General features: G+C 39.2%; 1 protein-coding gene across 1 annotated transcript in view; it reads left to right on the forward strand.

The window, feature by feature from the left end:
* Positions 1–15,432, forward strand: part of TLN2 (talin 2) — a 149,180-nt gene extending 133,748 nt beyond the window's left edge. The window contains exons 54-59 of the mRNA XM_061447172.1: positions 307–431; positions 7,133–7,258; positions 9,269–9,331; positions 9,420–9,602; positions 11,234–11,359; positions 12,289–15,432. Coding sequence (XP_061303156.1) covers positions 307–431; positions 7,133–7,258; positions 9,269–9,331; positions 9,420–9,602; positions 11,234–11,359; positions 12,289–12,417 — 752 coding nt within the window. The 3' untranslated portion in view covers positions 12,418–15,432. The remainder of the gene's footprint in view (positions 1–306; positions 432–7,132; positions 7,259–9,268; positions 9,332–9,419; positions 9,603–11,233; positions 11,360–12,288) is intronic.
* Positions 15,433–16,004: the final 572 nt, after the last annotated feature.

The following is a 16,004-nucleotide window of genomic DNA, read 5'->3' on the forward strand; positions in this document are numbered from 1 at the left end:
TGATAAACACAAGTTGAGTGACAGCTAGTTTTGTTCCCAGGATATGGCAGTATCCCTTTTTGAAGCTGCTTTGCTTGCACAGTTCTTCAGTTACTTTCATAATAGAGTAATCCTAAGAAAGACTTTCACTCTGAGTTACATTTCACTCTCAGTGACATAAACATTACTGTGTTTATGCCATTATGGTACTAAAATCAGCTTTCTACGATGTGCCTCCTGTGTTTGACACTTGATTGCAAATCACCCTGTTTGAGTGACAGCTCACAGTGGCTCTGAAGTTATTGTCTTTGTCTGTATTAATTTCAGGGACAGAGTGGGTGGATCCAGAGGACCCAACAGTCATTGCAGAGACAGAGCTACTAGGGGCTGCAGCATCAATTGAAGCTGCAGCAAAGAAGTTGGAGCAGCTGAAACCAAGAGCCAAGCCAAAGGTGAGTGTCCATCCCCACTGTTCCTTTGAAAGCAGAAGATGTGTATAGCCCATATATTGGTATATGCTTTGATACTGTCTCCGATAATGGTATAAATAGTCAAACCTTGCTTTGCTGTCAGTGCCATGAGACATTGCACTGTATGGGACTCACCCTTGACGGAAGAGGGTAAACAGATGCTTTTCAGGGAGTGAGTCAAGCACCAGCCATGAGCAAGCAAAGTAAGAAAAGCCAAATGTTAAAAAATGCTTTTAAGAGTTACAGCATCACTGCTGTTAATTATTTACTTTTCAGTCACATTTGACTGATGTGAAAAGTCATTCACATTTGCTTTCCTTTAAGGGATGCTTTGTTCTCATCTTTAGTGTGTAGTATAGCAGGAGAGAGCAGTAGCAACACAGAAGGGGTTCAGGAGAATGCAAAGACCTTCAGGATTTTCTCAGATTAAAAACATGGCATTGTATGCCATGCTAAAAGAGCAGCTGCCTCAGTATCTAATGAGATATCTGGTATGACCATTTCTGTTTAATTTTCCTGAAGGAAAATAAATTGCAGTTCAGGTAGTGCTGCACATTGCAAGTTCATTTCAAATGTGTGTCTGAATATACTAGATAAAATTAAGCCAGCTATTTTCATGGTGGTATAGAGGTAGTACATGAAACTGCCACTGCTTCTGGTTGTATACATAGCTCACAAGACTGGATCACAGAGAATTGCTACTTCTTGCCTTGTGTGGAATAACAGGCAGCTTTTAGAATAAACTACTGTGTTGTCTGGAATTGCATGTCTTTAAAATGAAAATCGTGCTTTAGCTGTATAACTGATTTCAGTCAAGGACTATATATCCATTTCCCTGTTTATGCTGCTTTGTAGGCACAAAACTGTTTTCTCAAAGCTAATGAGAAGTCTTTCTAAAAGCAGGGCCTCAAGAACTTTCAGTGGTAGATGATAGTTTTCTGTACAGGGTGGTATTTTGCCATTGATGAACATCGGATGAAATAGTTTTTGGTAGCTTTGCTCTTTGAGGACTTCCCAGCCACCTCAATCCTCCCACACTGCTTGGTGCTGGGAATAAATCAGCTCATAACAAAGAAATGCTCTTTGTCCTGCATTTTTTAACAAGTATATCTATCTTATTTATAAAGAAAAGTGGTCCTTTCTAATGAGATTCTGCAGAGCAGAGGACACAGGCTGAGTACAAGGAGAGGAAGAGTCCTCCATCACCTTTTCTGTACAATCACTACACAATAGTGTATATGTGTTGCCTGGTAACCATGGAGCGGTTTCCTTCCAACATCTAAGCTTCTTCAGGGTCATTGTAATTTCACAATGAATGTAGGTCTCACACCTGCTCCTCATTTAACATGGTGATTTGAGTGTCCAGTCTCTGTGATTTATTGCTCTGTTTATTTGCCTAAAATAAAACTAAACTGAATGTTTTTAGTAAATGAAACTAAAGTTCATATCCAGCCGTTTGTATAATTTTGGGTTTAAATAGCCTTTATACCCTTTCTTAGATGTTTAATCCCTTTCACAGTAAGGATTGTAATTCACATGAAAGGTACTAGGAAGATCACAGAAGGGCTCATATATCACCTTTTCTGCTGAAGACTTGTAGCTCATATCCTCCCAGAGTGGGATTTCCTGCTTCTGAACAGGCTCTGCCTTTGACAACATATCTAGTGTTGTAGTGTGAACGCCTAGACTAGGTAAGGGGGTTGATATAATTGATTTTTCTTATGCTTAGTCTATGAAATGCAGGAATAGGAGCTATCTTCTACAATGCAACAGACCAGTGCTGCAGCTAGTCGAGTGTTCTGCTTTGATTAACAGTAATCATCAAGTGGACTTGCAGAGAAGTCATTAGTTGGTAATTTTAGAATAATCTGCCTGCAGGAAATCCATCATCTTCATCATTATTAATTGGTTGCTGCTTCTCTGTTTTTGGGTAAGCTTCTGTTACTGGGGCAGGGAGTGAGAGTCATTTCATTCAGGTTTGAAATTTTCATCTTTATGTGTTCCAGTTTGTCTTATTACTTCTAAAGAAAAAATTCCCTAGTTGAAGGTGGGGGGGGTTCTCTCATTTGTTCTGCTGTCTGAATTTTTTTTATACTTTTGGGTTTTTTTTAATTCTTCTTTTCCTTGTTTTCTCTTCATATTTTTGCACCTACCATACCCCTTTGCTGTCTTAGACTGAGACTAATAGTATGAGATGTCTTCATTTTCCAGTACTGGGAATCATCTCAGAGAACATTCTCTAATAAGACACAGACCTGTTAACTGCTGCCCATATTTATTGTGTGATGCATACTCTGTTTGCTTTAAATTCTGTCCATATAGCTGCTGGTGAATGTGCTCCTAAAATGCTTAGTGTGCTAGTCCCCTGCCCCATTGATACCCTGTTAATATATGTCTGTCTTCTGAGCTTTTATCTTATAAGCACTTTGAGGACTTTCCTAAGTAGGTGGTGTTACTAATCCCCGTAACACAAAACCTGTTCAGTGCTCTTATGACAGTGTTCAAGGTGGGAAATGTTCTCTAAAGCAATGAGATCTTTATTGTTTATTAAGCAAGTTTTGATTGGTTTATTTCCTTTAAATACAATTCTATTTTTCCAGAGTATAGACTCCTTTTTTTCTGTTTTCCGTTTTGGAGGATCAGGTGTCTTGCAGTACAACCACATATTCCTCCTGTTACACAAATATGCCACTGGCTTTAAAATAACAACACCCCCACTCCCCAAATTAGTAATTTCAGAAGAAGAAAAACATTCTGTCTAGTAACAACTACATGCTTCACTACTATTAGGAAAAGAATGCTTTTAAGGAAAAAGGTGCGGTAGATGAGGTACAACAGCAGAGAGCATTGCTGTACCTACCCTAGTCTGTTGGTATGCTCTTCATGCCTCTGTGCAGGCTTATGCCTTCAAACACGAGTGTCTTTAATAGTCAATAAGAGTTCCCTGCTGTTAGCTTTCAGCAGCTTGTCCTTTTTTTTCCCCAAGATGAATCAAACCTGGATGCCTTTTTCTGCAGGACTCTGTGTGATATGTTTGATATATTAGGTTGTTATTTAATCCAACTATATATCAAACATATTCCTACAGTGTCCTGCCCTGTCTCCGGGGGTTTTAATATGGTAGAAGGCAATATGAAGGAGTACATTCACTCACAAGCAGGTTTAGAAGACTTTTTGCAGACTCCTAATCTAATCTGATTTAAAATATATCCACGAAGGGCTCCTTTATCAGTGGAATTGCTCTTGGAGGGCCTCTTAAGCTGTGTAGGGCCTTTTATGACAGTGAGCAGCAGCCATTCCAAGGACTGACTTTCTCTGAACTGGTTATTGTGTTTTCTGTGGCTCAGCACAGTAACTTACCCATACTGGTTTTCTCTTATGAAACAGAAGATGAGAGCTGCTTCAAAATGAAATGGTTTATCTTTTGTGATTTTTCTCTGTTATTTAGCAGTGAGATTTGGGGCTCATCTGTTCTCCTGTTAACCCTGGCTTGATTTATGCTACCCCTAATAGTGGAGATGCTGTAGAAAACTGGTTAAAATACAGTACAAAACCAACTCAAATTATATATTTTTTTAATGGTGCAGTCAACGTTTTCAGGCTATTTCATGCTGCAGACTATAGCATGATAGTTTTGTTTGTCTGTTCTGGTGACTTTATTTTCTGATCCATTTAAACTAGTACTTGGCCAATAACAGCTTGTTAGTTTAAGCTTGTGGGAAATGAGATGCTGATCTTCATAGGGGCTACTTGAAGAAAGAGAAACTTACCACTTGTCCTATCAATCTGGTTTTCTAAAGAAGCCCCAAGTACCCCCTCAAGTAACTAAAATCCTGCAAGGTGAAATTTTCTGCCGTGAGTCTCATTATTGTTCCTAACTCAGTTCATGAAGGCTGTGAGTCGATACGTATTGAGGGCACTATTGAGGAGTGCGATCTTCAAACAGCTCAGGAACACACTGTTTAGTAATGTGAGTGGGTAGAAGGATTACTTCTCTTGTAGGACATTTTGCTGTGTTCGGTGTTGGAGTGCAACATGTCCTGTTGCTGAGGAGTGCTTTTTGGAGAGTACAGACAGGTAAACATACCCACAGCACTGTCCAAGCCTCCTGCCATCTTCCCGATTTCACACATGAGGATTGAACCCTTAGATATGTTGTACTTGGTAATGCTGACAGGAAGACTGTAAGAAAGGACTAGAAAATAGGGATTTATTAGAAATGATGGAAACTCAAGGGAAGTTCCACAGCTAGTGTGCTGTGTAAGGCTGCTTCCAAAATAAATTATCCATGGAAGAGATCAACTGTCAATAGAACATACACACACAACCTGAAATTAAAGAAATTGTGAGATGGCAGGAAATGTGGAATTTGGAAGTCTGAGAAACTCGGGCTGTATTGTCTCTCTGCTCCCAGATTTTTATAACAGCATTCTCAGTAATGCAAGATCTGATTTCTCTGCATTCCCTTGGAAAGTAGTCATTTTTGCTTAGCGCTTGCGTGCAATACTTAATCTGCTCACTCTGCTGAACTGAGTTCCAACAACAACTTTCAGCTCTTTTTGGTGGCTGTTTTGTAACAAATGGGGCACATACCCATCTGTCTCATAGATCAGAGCATGGCCATGGGCACTTCATTAACTGGACAAAAGAACGACAGCTCCTTTACAATAAGGAAGCAGACACTGAAATTCTCAATCACTTAAGTGAATTTCTGACAATGCTGACCTAGAAAGAATAATACACATCATGTATTTTGGTGTGTTGGAAATAATTTATACTTAACTAATTAACTATAACAGGAGCCTTGGAATAAAATAGAAGTGTAGTAACAGTCTGTTGAAAGTAGAAGTGCCGTAATTGTCTGTTAAATGTACTATGGTCCAGTGGTGCTTTTGTTGATACTTCAGTTTATGTCTTTAGTCAACTTAAATCAAAGTCAAAACCACATCTATTTTAATAATGAAAAAAAATCTGTTTGTGACTATACTGAATTCCATTTAGTCACTTGGGTTTTGTGATGTTGTGATTGAAGTAGGGTTTTGTAAGTAAGACTTGATGCCTGTTGCATAAATTCAGGACCAATGTGACTACCACTTAGGTGTAATAATGGTTGTGATGTGACATTGCAAGCATTGCCAAAAATTCACGTGGAACGTGACTTGTGCACTTAAAGCAATTCCTTACACTCTTTTTGCAGAGGCATATGCTTCAATTGATGAGATTAGCCCAAGAGCAAGGCAAAACAAATGTTTTTCCTTGAATTAGGTGGGGTTTTCCAATTAAAGTCTTTAAAGTGCCAAACAACTTCACCTACACATCAGTGTTTATTTTCAGATCACTCAGTTTTTCTGGTGTCAGTGGATGCTACAGTTTCATCTCCTGGACTTTCAGTTATGTGGCAGTTAGGTGAAGTGTGGTAGGGCTGAACACTGCTCGGTGTTCCATTTTGTAACAATTTATAATTACTCATCCTTATCTTTTATTATTTTATAATTGACCACTATTTCATCAGAGTGCAGTAAGAGGAGAACTAAGACTCAAACTATGATGGATGCACTTAGACCTGCAAATAAAGTGTCCAGTGTTCTGGACACTTGGCCAGTGTTCTTAGTTAGTTATTTGACACAAGCATGCTGTGGTTGTGTAAGTTGGAATTAACCTGTATTTCAAAAGCCTCATGTCTCACAAGGTGGTCTGTTCTGGTATTGTATCCACTAGCCCTATTCATCATACTGCATTGGATTCTGGCAGACTTAGGATTTGATCACAAACAAATTACATTCTGTTGGTTTACTTTGTATAAAAACCAACCAGAATACACAGCCCAGGCCTGGTTCTGTTTAACAAAAAACATTTGTCTCTATTTGGTTAACTCTTTGAAGCTAGTGAGCATGCTTAAATGGATGGATGTTCTCAATATTTGCTTAGTGATTAGGAAGTCGAAGTTGTTTTATGGAACAACAGATTTGCGTTTTAAATAGTAAGAAACCTCATTAGGAACAGCTGATGTCTCTAGTTGCGTATGTTTGTTGAAAGACACATTTGGATGACTGAAGTGTTCCAGACAGACCTTTGGAACTTCCTATCTCCAAGATGACTAAACTCGACTGCTTCACAATGCCGCTTTCTGTGAAATGACTGCTCTTACTAAAAGCTGTTAACTCTATGGCTTGCTGGCATCTACTTTACATTTCTTAGTACAGGTGTATGAGACAATGTACATTTCTCACTGCTCTTTTTTATTGCTTGAAGTCTTGAACTATTTAGAAAATGCTCTACTTAGTTTAGCAATCCTGAAAGCCAATATGATAGCACTACAAAAACCATCTTGGTATGGAAAACCAAGAATTTCTTTTCAGACCTGGACTTTTCCGAATGTAGTTTTGAGTAGCCCTTGTGGAGGTCATGTGTTAGAAAGCTGAAAGTAATTCTCTAAGGACCTTGTGTGATACTCAGTTTCATGTGTGAGCAGCCACAGGGCAACCTAATATTTAAATTCACTTTTGTTGACTCTCAGCTTCAGTCCACAGGAAATTCCTTTGCACAAAATCATGTTGTAGGTCTTAGTGAATTTACTGGTGCATTTCAAAATCATCTTGCTTCACTTTGTGTTTGTCATCAATCTTGAAAATACAAGTGCTTTCAGGTGAATAATGTGTGACATTGTTTCTTCTTGGTTATAGCAAGCAGATGAGACTCTGGATTTTGAAGAACAGATCCTAGAAGCAGCTAAATCCATTGCAGCTGCTACCAGCGCCCTTGTGAAGTCAGCTTCAGCAGCCCAGAGAGAACTGGTGGCACAGGGAAAGGTGGGTAAACAGGACAAGCAGCAACAGTGGTGGGTGATGGAGAAAGCATCAAAATTGAATCTAGCCTCTTAACTCCCCTCTGTTAAAACACAAGGAAAAGACCTGGGAATGACTAATGAAAATGTCAGTGTTTTTATTGCTCATCACAATGCATGGCCCAGGCCTGGTTCCATTGAGGGAAAACACAATTATGTTTATTCAGACCTTGCAAGTGTCATGAAGTGTTTGGCTTTTTCAGCTCTTTCTGCTGTGGGGAGGTTTTGTGTATGTGGGTTTGTTTTTCTCATTTTCTGAAGCTCTGTCATTCGTGCTGGTAGTGTACCAGTGTACCCCACAAGACAGCCTGGGGATCCAAACCAAATGTCACTGTATACAGCACCATTCTGGACCAGAATAGAAAGGGTTTCACTAATTGTGTCCTCGGTGTTTGCTGTCTGATTCAGTGAGAATGCAGGACTGTGTGCAAGTGCAGTGCATTTAAGTGGATGTGCTTGTTATTGTTGTTGGGACCAATGGAAAGAGTGCTTGTAACACATCGCCCTTTTGGTCTGGTCAGGATTGAGAGCTTTGTAATTCATTTCCTGTCCATCACAGTTTTTTTTCCCAGTTAATATACTTTGAAATTTAAAATCTGAATAGCAAGTATGTATGTTCCCTGTGAGAACAATTTGTTCAAGGATCATTGTTGTTATACAGTAATGGCTTCCAATTTCATCCATTTCTTTGTTCTGAGCAGACTGTATCGTGGATCCTGTCGCAAAAGTGCAGTGCTCTCAGCTTCAGGTAGAATTTCTGAAGAGCTTGTGCTGTTAGTTCCAGCAGGAGCACAGAGCATGTGTTTCAGAACAACAGTGATGTAACTGTGTGAAAAGACCCTCCGTAGGCTGTAGCTATGGAACTTACCAGTACTGCATAAAGTGAGATGTTAATGTGATAAAAATCTGACTCTGGAGACAGCCCAAAAAAGAGAATTCTTACTTACCTTCTTTGCTTAGATTATTGTGCAGTGTGTTTATGTGGTGAGACCTGTTCTTACTTAGTTTCATTATGACATACAGCTTGCTTTACTTTCCTCACCGCCACCACTGCAAAGTTATATAGAATAATAGAGAACATACCTGGTACCAGCCCTGAATCTCCTGCAGTTTTGGCTTCTTTGCTCCTACAGATACATTTCTATTTGTGTCTTTCAGATTGAGGCTAACAGCACTTGCATCCTGTTCCACCCAAGTTCAGATAGTTGCTAAAACCCCTGTAATCTTTCCAAGGAAAGCTTTATCTTGCCGTTCTAGTAGAAGCACACCTGTCAAATATAGTGCCCTATTAGCAGATCTGTTGCACCTACTTTACTGAATTTAGCCGATTTGCTTTATCCATCACTTTTCTGTAGTAACTTGCTGAAAGATCAGGAATTTTTAAAGCAAATGGCTTTTACTGATAGTTTCTTGCCTGCTTGAAGGATGTGAAATAATACTGTGGTCTTTAAAGGAAGAAATTAATCTTAGCCATGCCGAAAAATAGGCTGCTTTCCTCAAATGCCATTATTAGGTTCAATGGCGGTTAGGGGGCTTCCCTGTGTTTTCTGGTTTGCATGTTCCGATAGTACCAGAATCAGAAGAGGCTGATAAATGATGTAAGTCTGAATGATGTAAATCTGAATGTGTTGTGGAGACAGAAATAAAGTTTTTTAAAGATCAGGAGATTGGGATCTGCTGCTATTGTTGCTTAGGCCAACTTCTCAGCTGCAACAACCATTACTGTGGGGCTTCTATGCATGCTCCAAGGGGCATTTCAAGCAGCATAGCAAGCTGGCACTACATGAGCAGGCAGACATGTGGTGGAAGCACACTTTGACAACTAACTTTCAGCTGGATTTTCCACTCCTGTATGCGCTGGGCACAGTCACAGTGCAGGTTTTTCCTTTTTTCATAGATTACTGTTTGTCTATATCTGAAACAAAGCAATCATACTTTCTGTTTCATTGTGAGATATCTATGAACTGTTTTTCAGGTTGGAGCAATCCCTGCAAACGCAGCTGATGATGGACAGTGGTCTCAGGGACTTATTTCTGCTGTGAGTAACTCTTGAGGAAAACTAGCACCATCCCTGAAGAAATAATATCCTGTGAGAATACACAGTGACTTTTTTTACTGTCTCCTAGGCCCGAATGGTGGCAGCTGCAACCAGCAATCTCTGTGAAGCAGCTAATGCATCAGTACAAGGCCATGCTAGTGAGGAGAAGCTCATCTCATCCGCCAAACAAGTGGCAGCTTCTACAGCCCAGTTGCTTGTGGCTTGCAAAGTGAAGGCTGATCATGACTCAGAAGCTATGAGGAGGCTGCAGGTACTTACGTTCTTTCTTACTGAAAACCCATAATAGTGCGGTGTGAATGCTGTTTTAGCACTGTGTGAACAAACCCCAGATTTTAGGAATAGTTTATTGAATTTTCAGCACTTTGTGCAGTTTTTCTTCCTTGTGGGATTCTTGCCCCTTGTGGGACACTTTCATTCATCAAGGATGATTGTGCATTTGTCATTATTCAGCTGTAGCTTCAGCTCACTTTACTGCTTGTTTTAGTCTTCACTTTTACAGGGCACTGAGAGGAGAGATGCAAATGTTGACTGGCCTGTGCCAAGCCCTGGTTTAGGTGCAGTATTGATAGATTTGTATTCATGGTAAGCCACAGCAATACATGAGCAGGGAATGTTTACTACGTGCATTTTTATAATAACTGAGTACAGCTGATTTCTCTGCAGTTATTCTGCTTTCAGTTAGTCTCCCAGTAAGCCTGCAAACAGTTAAGCACTCTTTACTGGGTTGCGCATGAGTATCCTCCTGACCTCTTCAAGATTATGCGTATGTGCAACAAAGTACTTGCCTTAGTGCCAGCCTGGGTTATGGTCAGCTTTCCTTTGTTTCTAGGCATCAAGAGACAGCAACTGTAGATAGAACATTTCTAAAATGGAGAATCAATGTCAAGCTAAAACAGGAGCAGAAGCTGCTGCAGTGTCTCAAGTCTGGTTTAACTTTTTTATGTGAAACTGGTTCCCTTTTACATTAAACATCCATTTCATGCTGAGCTTCTATGAAGTGTTTCTGAATTAACAGTGTGTTATGATGGGTAAAATAGAACATCTCCAGAAGTCTTGTTGAAGGGTGTTCATTTTAAAAATTTAACTTGGCCATTTTATCAAGCTTCCTGTTAGTGTCAAAGTGAATAATGAAGGGAAAAGCAGTTTGCACTTGGAAATTATGTCCTTTATCATAGCAAAACCAGTGAGATGATCTCTACTAACTACTTCTACTGGCGTATTTGCCAAAACTACTGAGGCTTTTCAGCTGGCTTTGCCCCCAGCACAAACACTTTCATATACCTTTAATCAATAGGTAGGTGTGGGAGTTTGTTAGTTTTCTCCTTCCTACCCTACAAACAACTGCAAGCTTTGAGAGAAGACATTTGAACCGCATTTTCCATGTATACTTCCTTGGAATGCACTAAGCCTATGCCAAAACTTAATGAAACAAATAGAAATGTTTCCATTCTCTTTGGATGAGCTCCAGACTGAGCAAAGCAAATTACAATTAATCTGTCTTTGGGTCATTTCAGGTGGGAAGAGAGATAAGTTGAAAGGGAGATGAAGCTGGAAAAATGGAACGGGACTGAGGGGAGGTGAGGGACAGAAGAATAAAATGCAGTGTTGTGCATAACAACTTGTGATTTCATCTCCGGTTTTATTGCAAACTGTAGGGAAAAAAAAAATCTTGTTTATATTTTTCCAGCTTCCAGCTGTTTAAATAAAGGAATTGTATTCCTCTCTGTACCATCCATTTTGCAAGGTGCATTCACTTTTCACTGAGAAAAACAAAGCACACCTTTCTTGTGTAGTCAGGCAGAGATCTTTTAGTTTTGATGCTAAGGTGAATCTATGTTACTTATGCATTTTTATGCTAAATTTGTTTTGTCTTTTTTGAAGGCTGCAGGAAATGCTGTCAAGCGAGCATCAGACAATCTGGTCAGGGCTGCCCAAAAAGCAGCATTTGGGAAAGCAGAGGATGACGACGTTGTGGTCAAAACGAAGTTTGTGGGTGGCATTGCCCAGGTTGGTACAGTAAAGCAAAGCAGAGGAAAACTATCATCGGAACATATCATAGTGTTAGATTGTCCATCTGCTGCATTGCAGGCTGGACAAATAGATATAGAAATCTTTAGTAAATTACTTGATACCTCACTGTTAAGTAACCATTGACATAACAGCTGCAAGACATCTAAAGCTTCTTCACTGAGCATTTACTGTAATAGCGGTTACTGGTGTCCAGTATCTTTTATTTTGTTCTGATGAAGTTAGTAGCTGTTTTCAAATTTCTCTTATGTACTTTAAATATTCACAAATCTTAGTGGAACGCTACTTTTGTATGTATATAATCAAACAAACAGAGAGATAAGAACTGGTGACAGTTCATTGCTGTGACCATAACAAATATGAGGAAATAATAGCAACATTTTAAAATAGCTTCCAAGGCTTTGAGGCTTTACCAGCTTGTGGATCCTGTTGTGAATGAGGAACACCACCTATTGTGGTTACTACTTACAAGATATTGAAATTTATTATTTCTGCATGTCTATAGTACTGTTGTTTTTCCTTTGGCTTTTTGAGAAGCAGGAAAATACTGCGGACACCTGCAGTAATGAGTGCTCAATTCTACTGTCATTCAAACATTATGTTAAGACATGGTGCAAACCCCACACCACCATGAGCACTGTAAAATCCATCATGGGTGTATGGTAAAACTATGCTCATAGATTCTTCTTTTTTAGTCCTCTTTAAGGCACAAGTGGGAATATGATGGTGTTCTTGATGGCCTACTCCTGGAAGCTGGAAAAATTTGATCTATTCCTGCTGAAGTCACCGAAATTTGGTGCTTCTCTGGAGAATGCTCAAGGCCTACCTGTGCCTGGTGTCACAGAGAAAGGAATCTTGTTTTATGGACACTAGTCCTTGCTGTCATAACTCATGCTTGTGTTTTCTAGATCATTGCAGCCCAAGAAGAAATGCTGAAGAAGGAAAGAGAGCTGGAAGAGGCAAGGAAAAAACTGGCTCAGATTCGCCAACAGCAATACAAATTCCTACCCACAGAGCTGAGAGAAGATGAGGGTTAAACCTGCTGAGATCTTCTTCCTTTTTTCTTTTTTTTTTTTTTTCCTTCTTTTTCTTCCTTTTTTCCATTTCTTTTGAAGAAATAAGCTAAAGGGGGACAGTACAGTGAGAACTGCTCTGACAACATTCTGGTATGCCAAGCACTTAGCTAAATAAACTGCGTGTCATAGCTTTGGATGAGCAGAGGGCAATAAACACTTGTTCTTTCTCATCTGGGCAGCTGAGGTGCATGATGATCAAATAATGGTACAGTGTTAGGTTCATCGTTCCTGATCCTTCCTTGACTTATATCTCAGGAGAGAATGTTTCACTTTTTACTAAAGATACTAAGTCAGTATTACTGTCACTTTCTTGATGCTTGAGGTATTTATCGTTCCTTGACTTGTTATAAAACATTCATCTTATTAACAGGAACACAGTCAAGAAGTATTTCATATGACAAATGTTACACGAGCTGGTGGTTCTCCCCCAACTACTCTTGTAAAAAGAAGACCAAGACAGAGAAGGATGTATGTCTGAGTGGAGAAACACGCATGAGTGTGGCTTTGAAGATGCCTGTCCTTTTTCAGTGTTATATAGCTGGTTCACCCCAAAACTGGAGGAATTGTCTCTGCACCTGTTTGCACTAGTGGTATTATTCCTTACCTGATACCAGCAAGTTTCTGCTTGTACAATATTTAGGTTTACAAAATGTGGCAATAGCCATTCTTTAAAGAGCTTGGAAAACAAAGAAATGGAAACCTTGTCACTGCCTCAATAATAGCAAGTTCATGAAAGAAAATGCTGTTTCAATTATATACCTCTAATGTGTGACTACTTTTACAGTATTATACACACATACACATGCTCTAACATTGGGCTGAATAGCTTGCATTTTGCTTTTTTTAATGGAAGTTATCTTGTTCGTACTGTGGGATTTCTGTTAGAATGTATGTCAGTGAAAAAAGGGAAATGCCCAGTACAACAACAATCACAACCCTTGTTATTTTAATGATTTCTTTTATACTTATCTTGCTTTGAAACCTGTGGGTATGGTAGGAGCAAAGAGAAAGTGATTTACAAGTAGACTTTTCCTGTAATATATTTTTTAATAATGTGGACTCTAGGGAGTTTGTTTCCATAGCTGGTATTGATGAAAATGTACTCACCAAGGAATTGCAGAGAAGGGATAGCAGCAGTCATCAGTCTTTTTCTTCAGCTGCAGAAAGGTACAGTATGCTCTCAATATCTCTGTTGTGATCTAAACAATAGCAATATGGGTAGAGTGAATACCACATCTTACCCTGTCAGAGAAAGAACACAAATTACAGCAACTTTAACCAGCAAAAGGTAAACTATTTAACTAACTACAGAAACACCATCTCTCCTAATGACGATTTCCAACATGCCTCCAACTTCACTCAAGCCCTCTTAAACAGTAATGTCAAGTCTATTTAGGTCAAAGGATGTTGCCACTCCAGTCCTTCTGAAGGCTGTGCTGTCATTTAGATACCTGCTAGGTCCATTCAGCTGAGCCTGTTATGTTACATGCATACCCAACTAGTTGTCATTGTTGCAGAAATACTTGTCTTGTAGACTCAAAAAATAACCCCTTAGTGGTAGGTTTACCAGTTTAGATAGTGCTAATTCCTCATTTAAGTTACATGCATGAGATATGATTACCAGGAATTTTGTCACACTAGTATTAAATATATAGCAAAAAAATTACTAGAGAACTGATAAATATTAAAGTGTACAAAGATTTTTATTGTTAGAGTCTCTTCTCTGGTACTGACATATTTCAGACTCAGTAGAGTTGCTGGAGGCTCCACAATCATGAGAGGAAAGAATTGGCAAATCCCAAATGGAATCACTGGCATTGACAGATGTGCTGTGGTGTGTAGGCTTGTGTGCATATGCAGACCCTTACTATCAAGAGACCTGCAGTTCTGAGTTCTGTCATTTTCCACTTCAGCACGATTAGTTTCATCTTCCTTACTCAGCTTGCTGTGAGCAGTGTCACAGAATCTTGATGTTAAGAATTCCTACACAAACAAAAAAAGGCTCCCTCTAAATTTTCAGGCTAAACAAGGCTAAATTGGTGTTTATTGCTCTAAGACCTAACTAAAGACAGCTCTAGTGATAGGGAGTTACTGCTGCTGTTGAGAGGCCTGGCTTCTTTGCAGCTTATGGCTCTTTTTATATTACCTGGATAGGCTCACACTCCCATGTCAGAAAGATCTGCCGTACAGATTTGTTACTGCTCCCCTTTTAACATATGTTTAACCTATTATTTGGTCTCATTAAAGCATGAAGAAAGATGATGCTGTCCTTAGCATCATGCCAGTATTTTATTATCGATATAATACTGTTGTAATATATTTTGATCGGGATGCTGTTTGTCAGCTTGAAAGAAGCCAAAAGCCTGGTCAAATGCAACTATGTATGGAAGTTGTATAGCTAGAAAACTTTATCAATATGTAGGAGGAAAGAGCATGCTCGGACTGTGTTCCAAATAAGCAGTTTGGGAAGTCCATTTTAGCACAGTTATTTTGAGATCTCTCTGTTTCTGATTTAATGCTCCCTCTTATTTGACAGAAAGCCACCGTTCTTTTCTCTCCTCAGCTGTGTGCTCCATAGAGGAACCACGGTCAGATGAGTAGCTGAGCTGAACAGCTGAAGTATTTTTTTACTCTGAATGTTGGGTCTTTGTTTGAGGAACATGAAGAGAATATAAGCTCATGTAAAGTCTTTCTATTTCAATTTTTTCTTGCTGTTATAATTTGCAGTATCGCTGAAGTCCACACATGAACGTCTGTGGAGTTTGGAACTAGTCCATGCGTTTATTTGGCATGGAGAATTGCAATAGGAAGCTACAAATTGGAGTACAGGAAGGAAGCTAAGTAATAAGAAGGACAGATGTTTACTTTGTTCTGTTAACTTGTGAAATGACAAACAAGCTCTGTTGTATCTCACCCTTCTTCATGTGGAATTCACTTTAAGGAATTGTATGCAAATTAAAAGCAAAATGCCTCAAAGCTGTTTGTGTACAAATAGTCCGGTGTTGTTTCCCCAACTGTGCAGAAATAATTTGAATATTTGATCATTTTTCTAAACTTCTCTATATCAGAAGTCTCAAAGTGAGAAAAGTTTTAAAACAAGAATTGAAATTCCTGTTTGGTCTGCCCCTTTCCCTTTGGTTTTCTGCATCGTCATTACTTAATTCCTAATGAAGGGATGAATAGATAATCTATAAACCTCCTAAATGTAGATATGTTTAGCTCACAAGCATGTTGTTGCTTTTGATCAGTCCAACCTGGTAAAAAGTTTTGTCCTTATGTGACTGCATCATGATTAAGAGAGAGTTATCGCTGTCATGATTCCTGAAACCTGCTTTTCCATATTCACAGTAGTATATATTAAACATGTTGGTTTTGTTGATATTAATGGAACAACGCATTTTTGTGGCCCAAAGTTTATGATATCAAATGCAGACGCTGTTTGGTCATGTGAGTCACAGGTCTTAGAAATCGCTGTGTCACCTGACCTTAGTAGCTGCAGTGCAGTTGGGTGGATGGGTTTGGAGGTAGACAGATGCACTGACTAGATC

Source organism: Pezoporus flaviventris, unplaced genomic scaffold, assembly GCF_033815535.1.
Source record: "Pezoporus flaviventris isolate CSIRO_AGI_PZ_B2104156 unplaced genomic scaffold, CSIRO_AGI_Pfla_v1 ptg000006l, whole genome shotgun sequence".
Taxonomy (NCBI): Eukaryota; Metazoa; Chordata; class Aves; order Psittaciformes; family Psittacidae; genus Pezoporus; species Pezoporus flaviventris.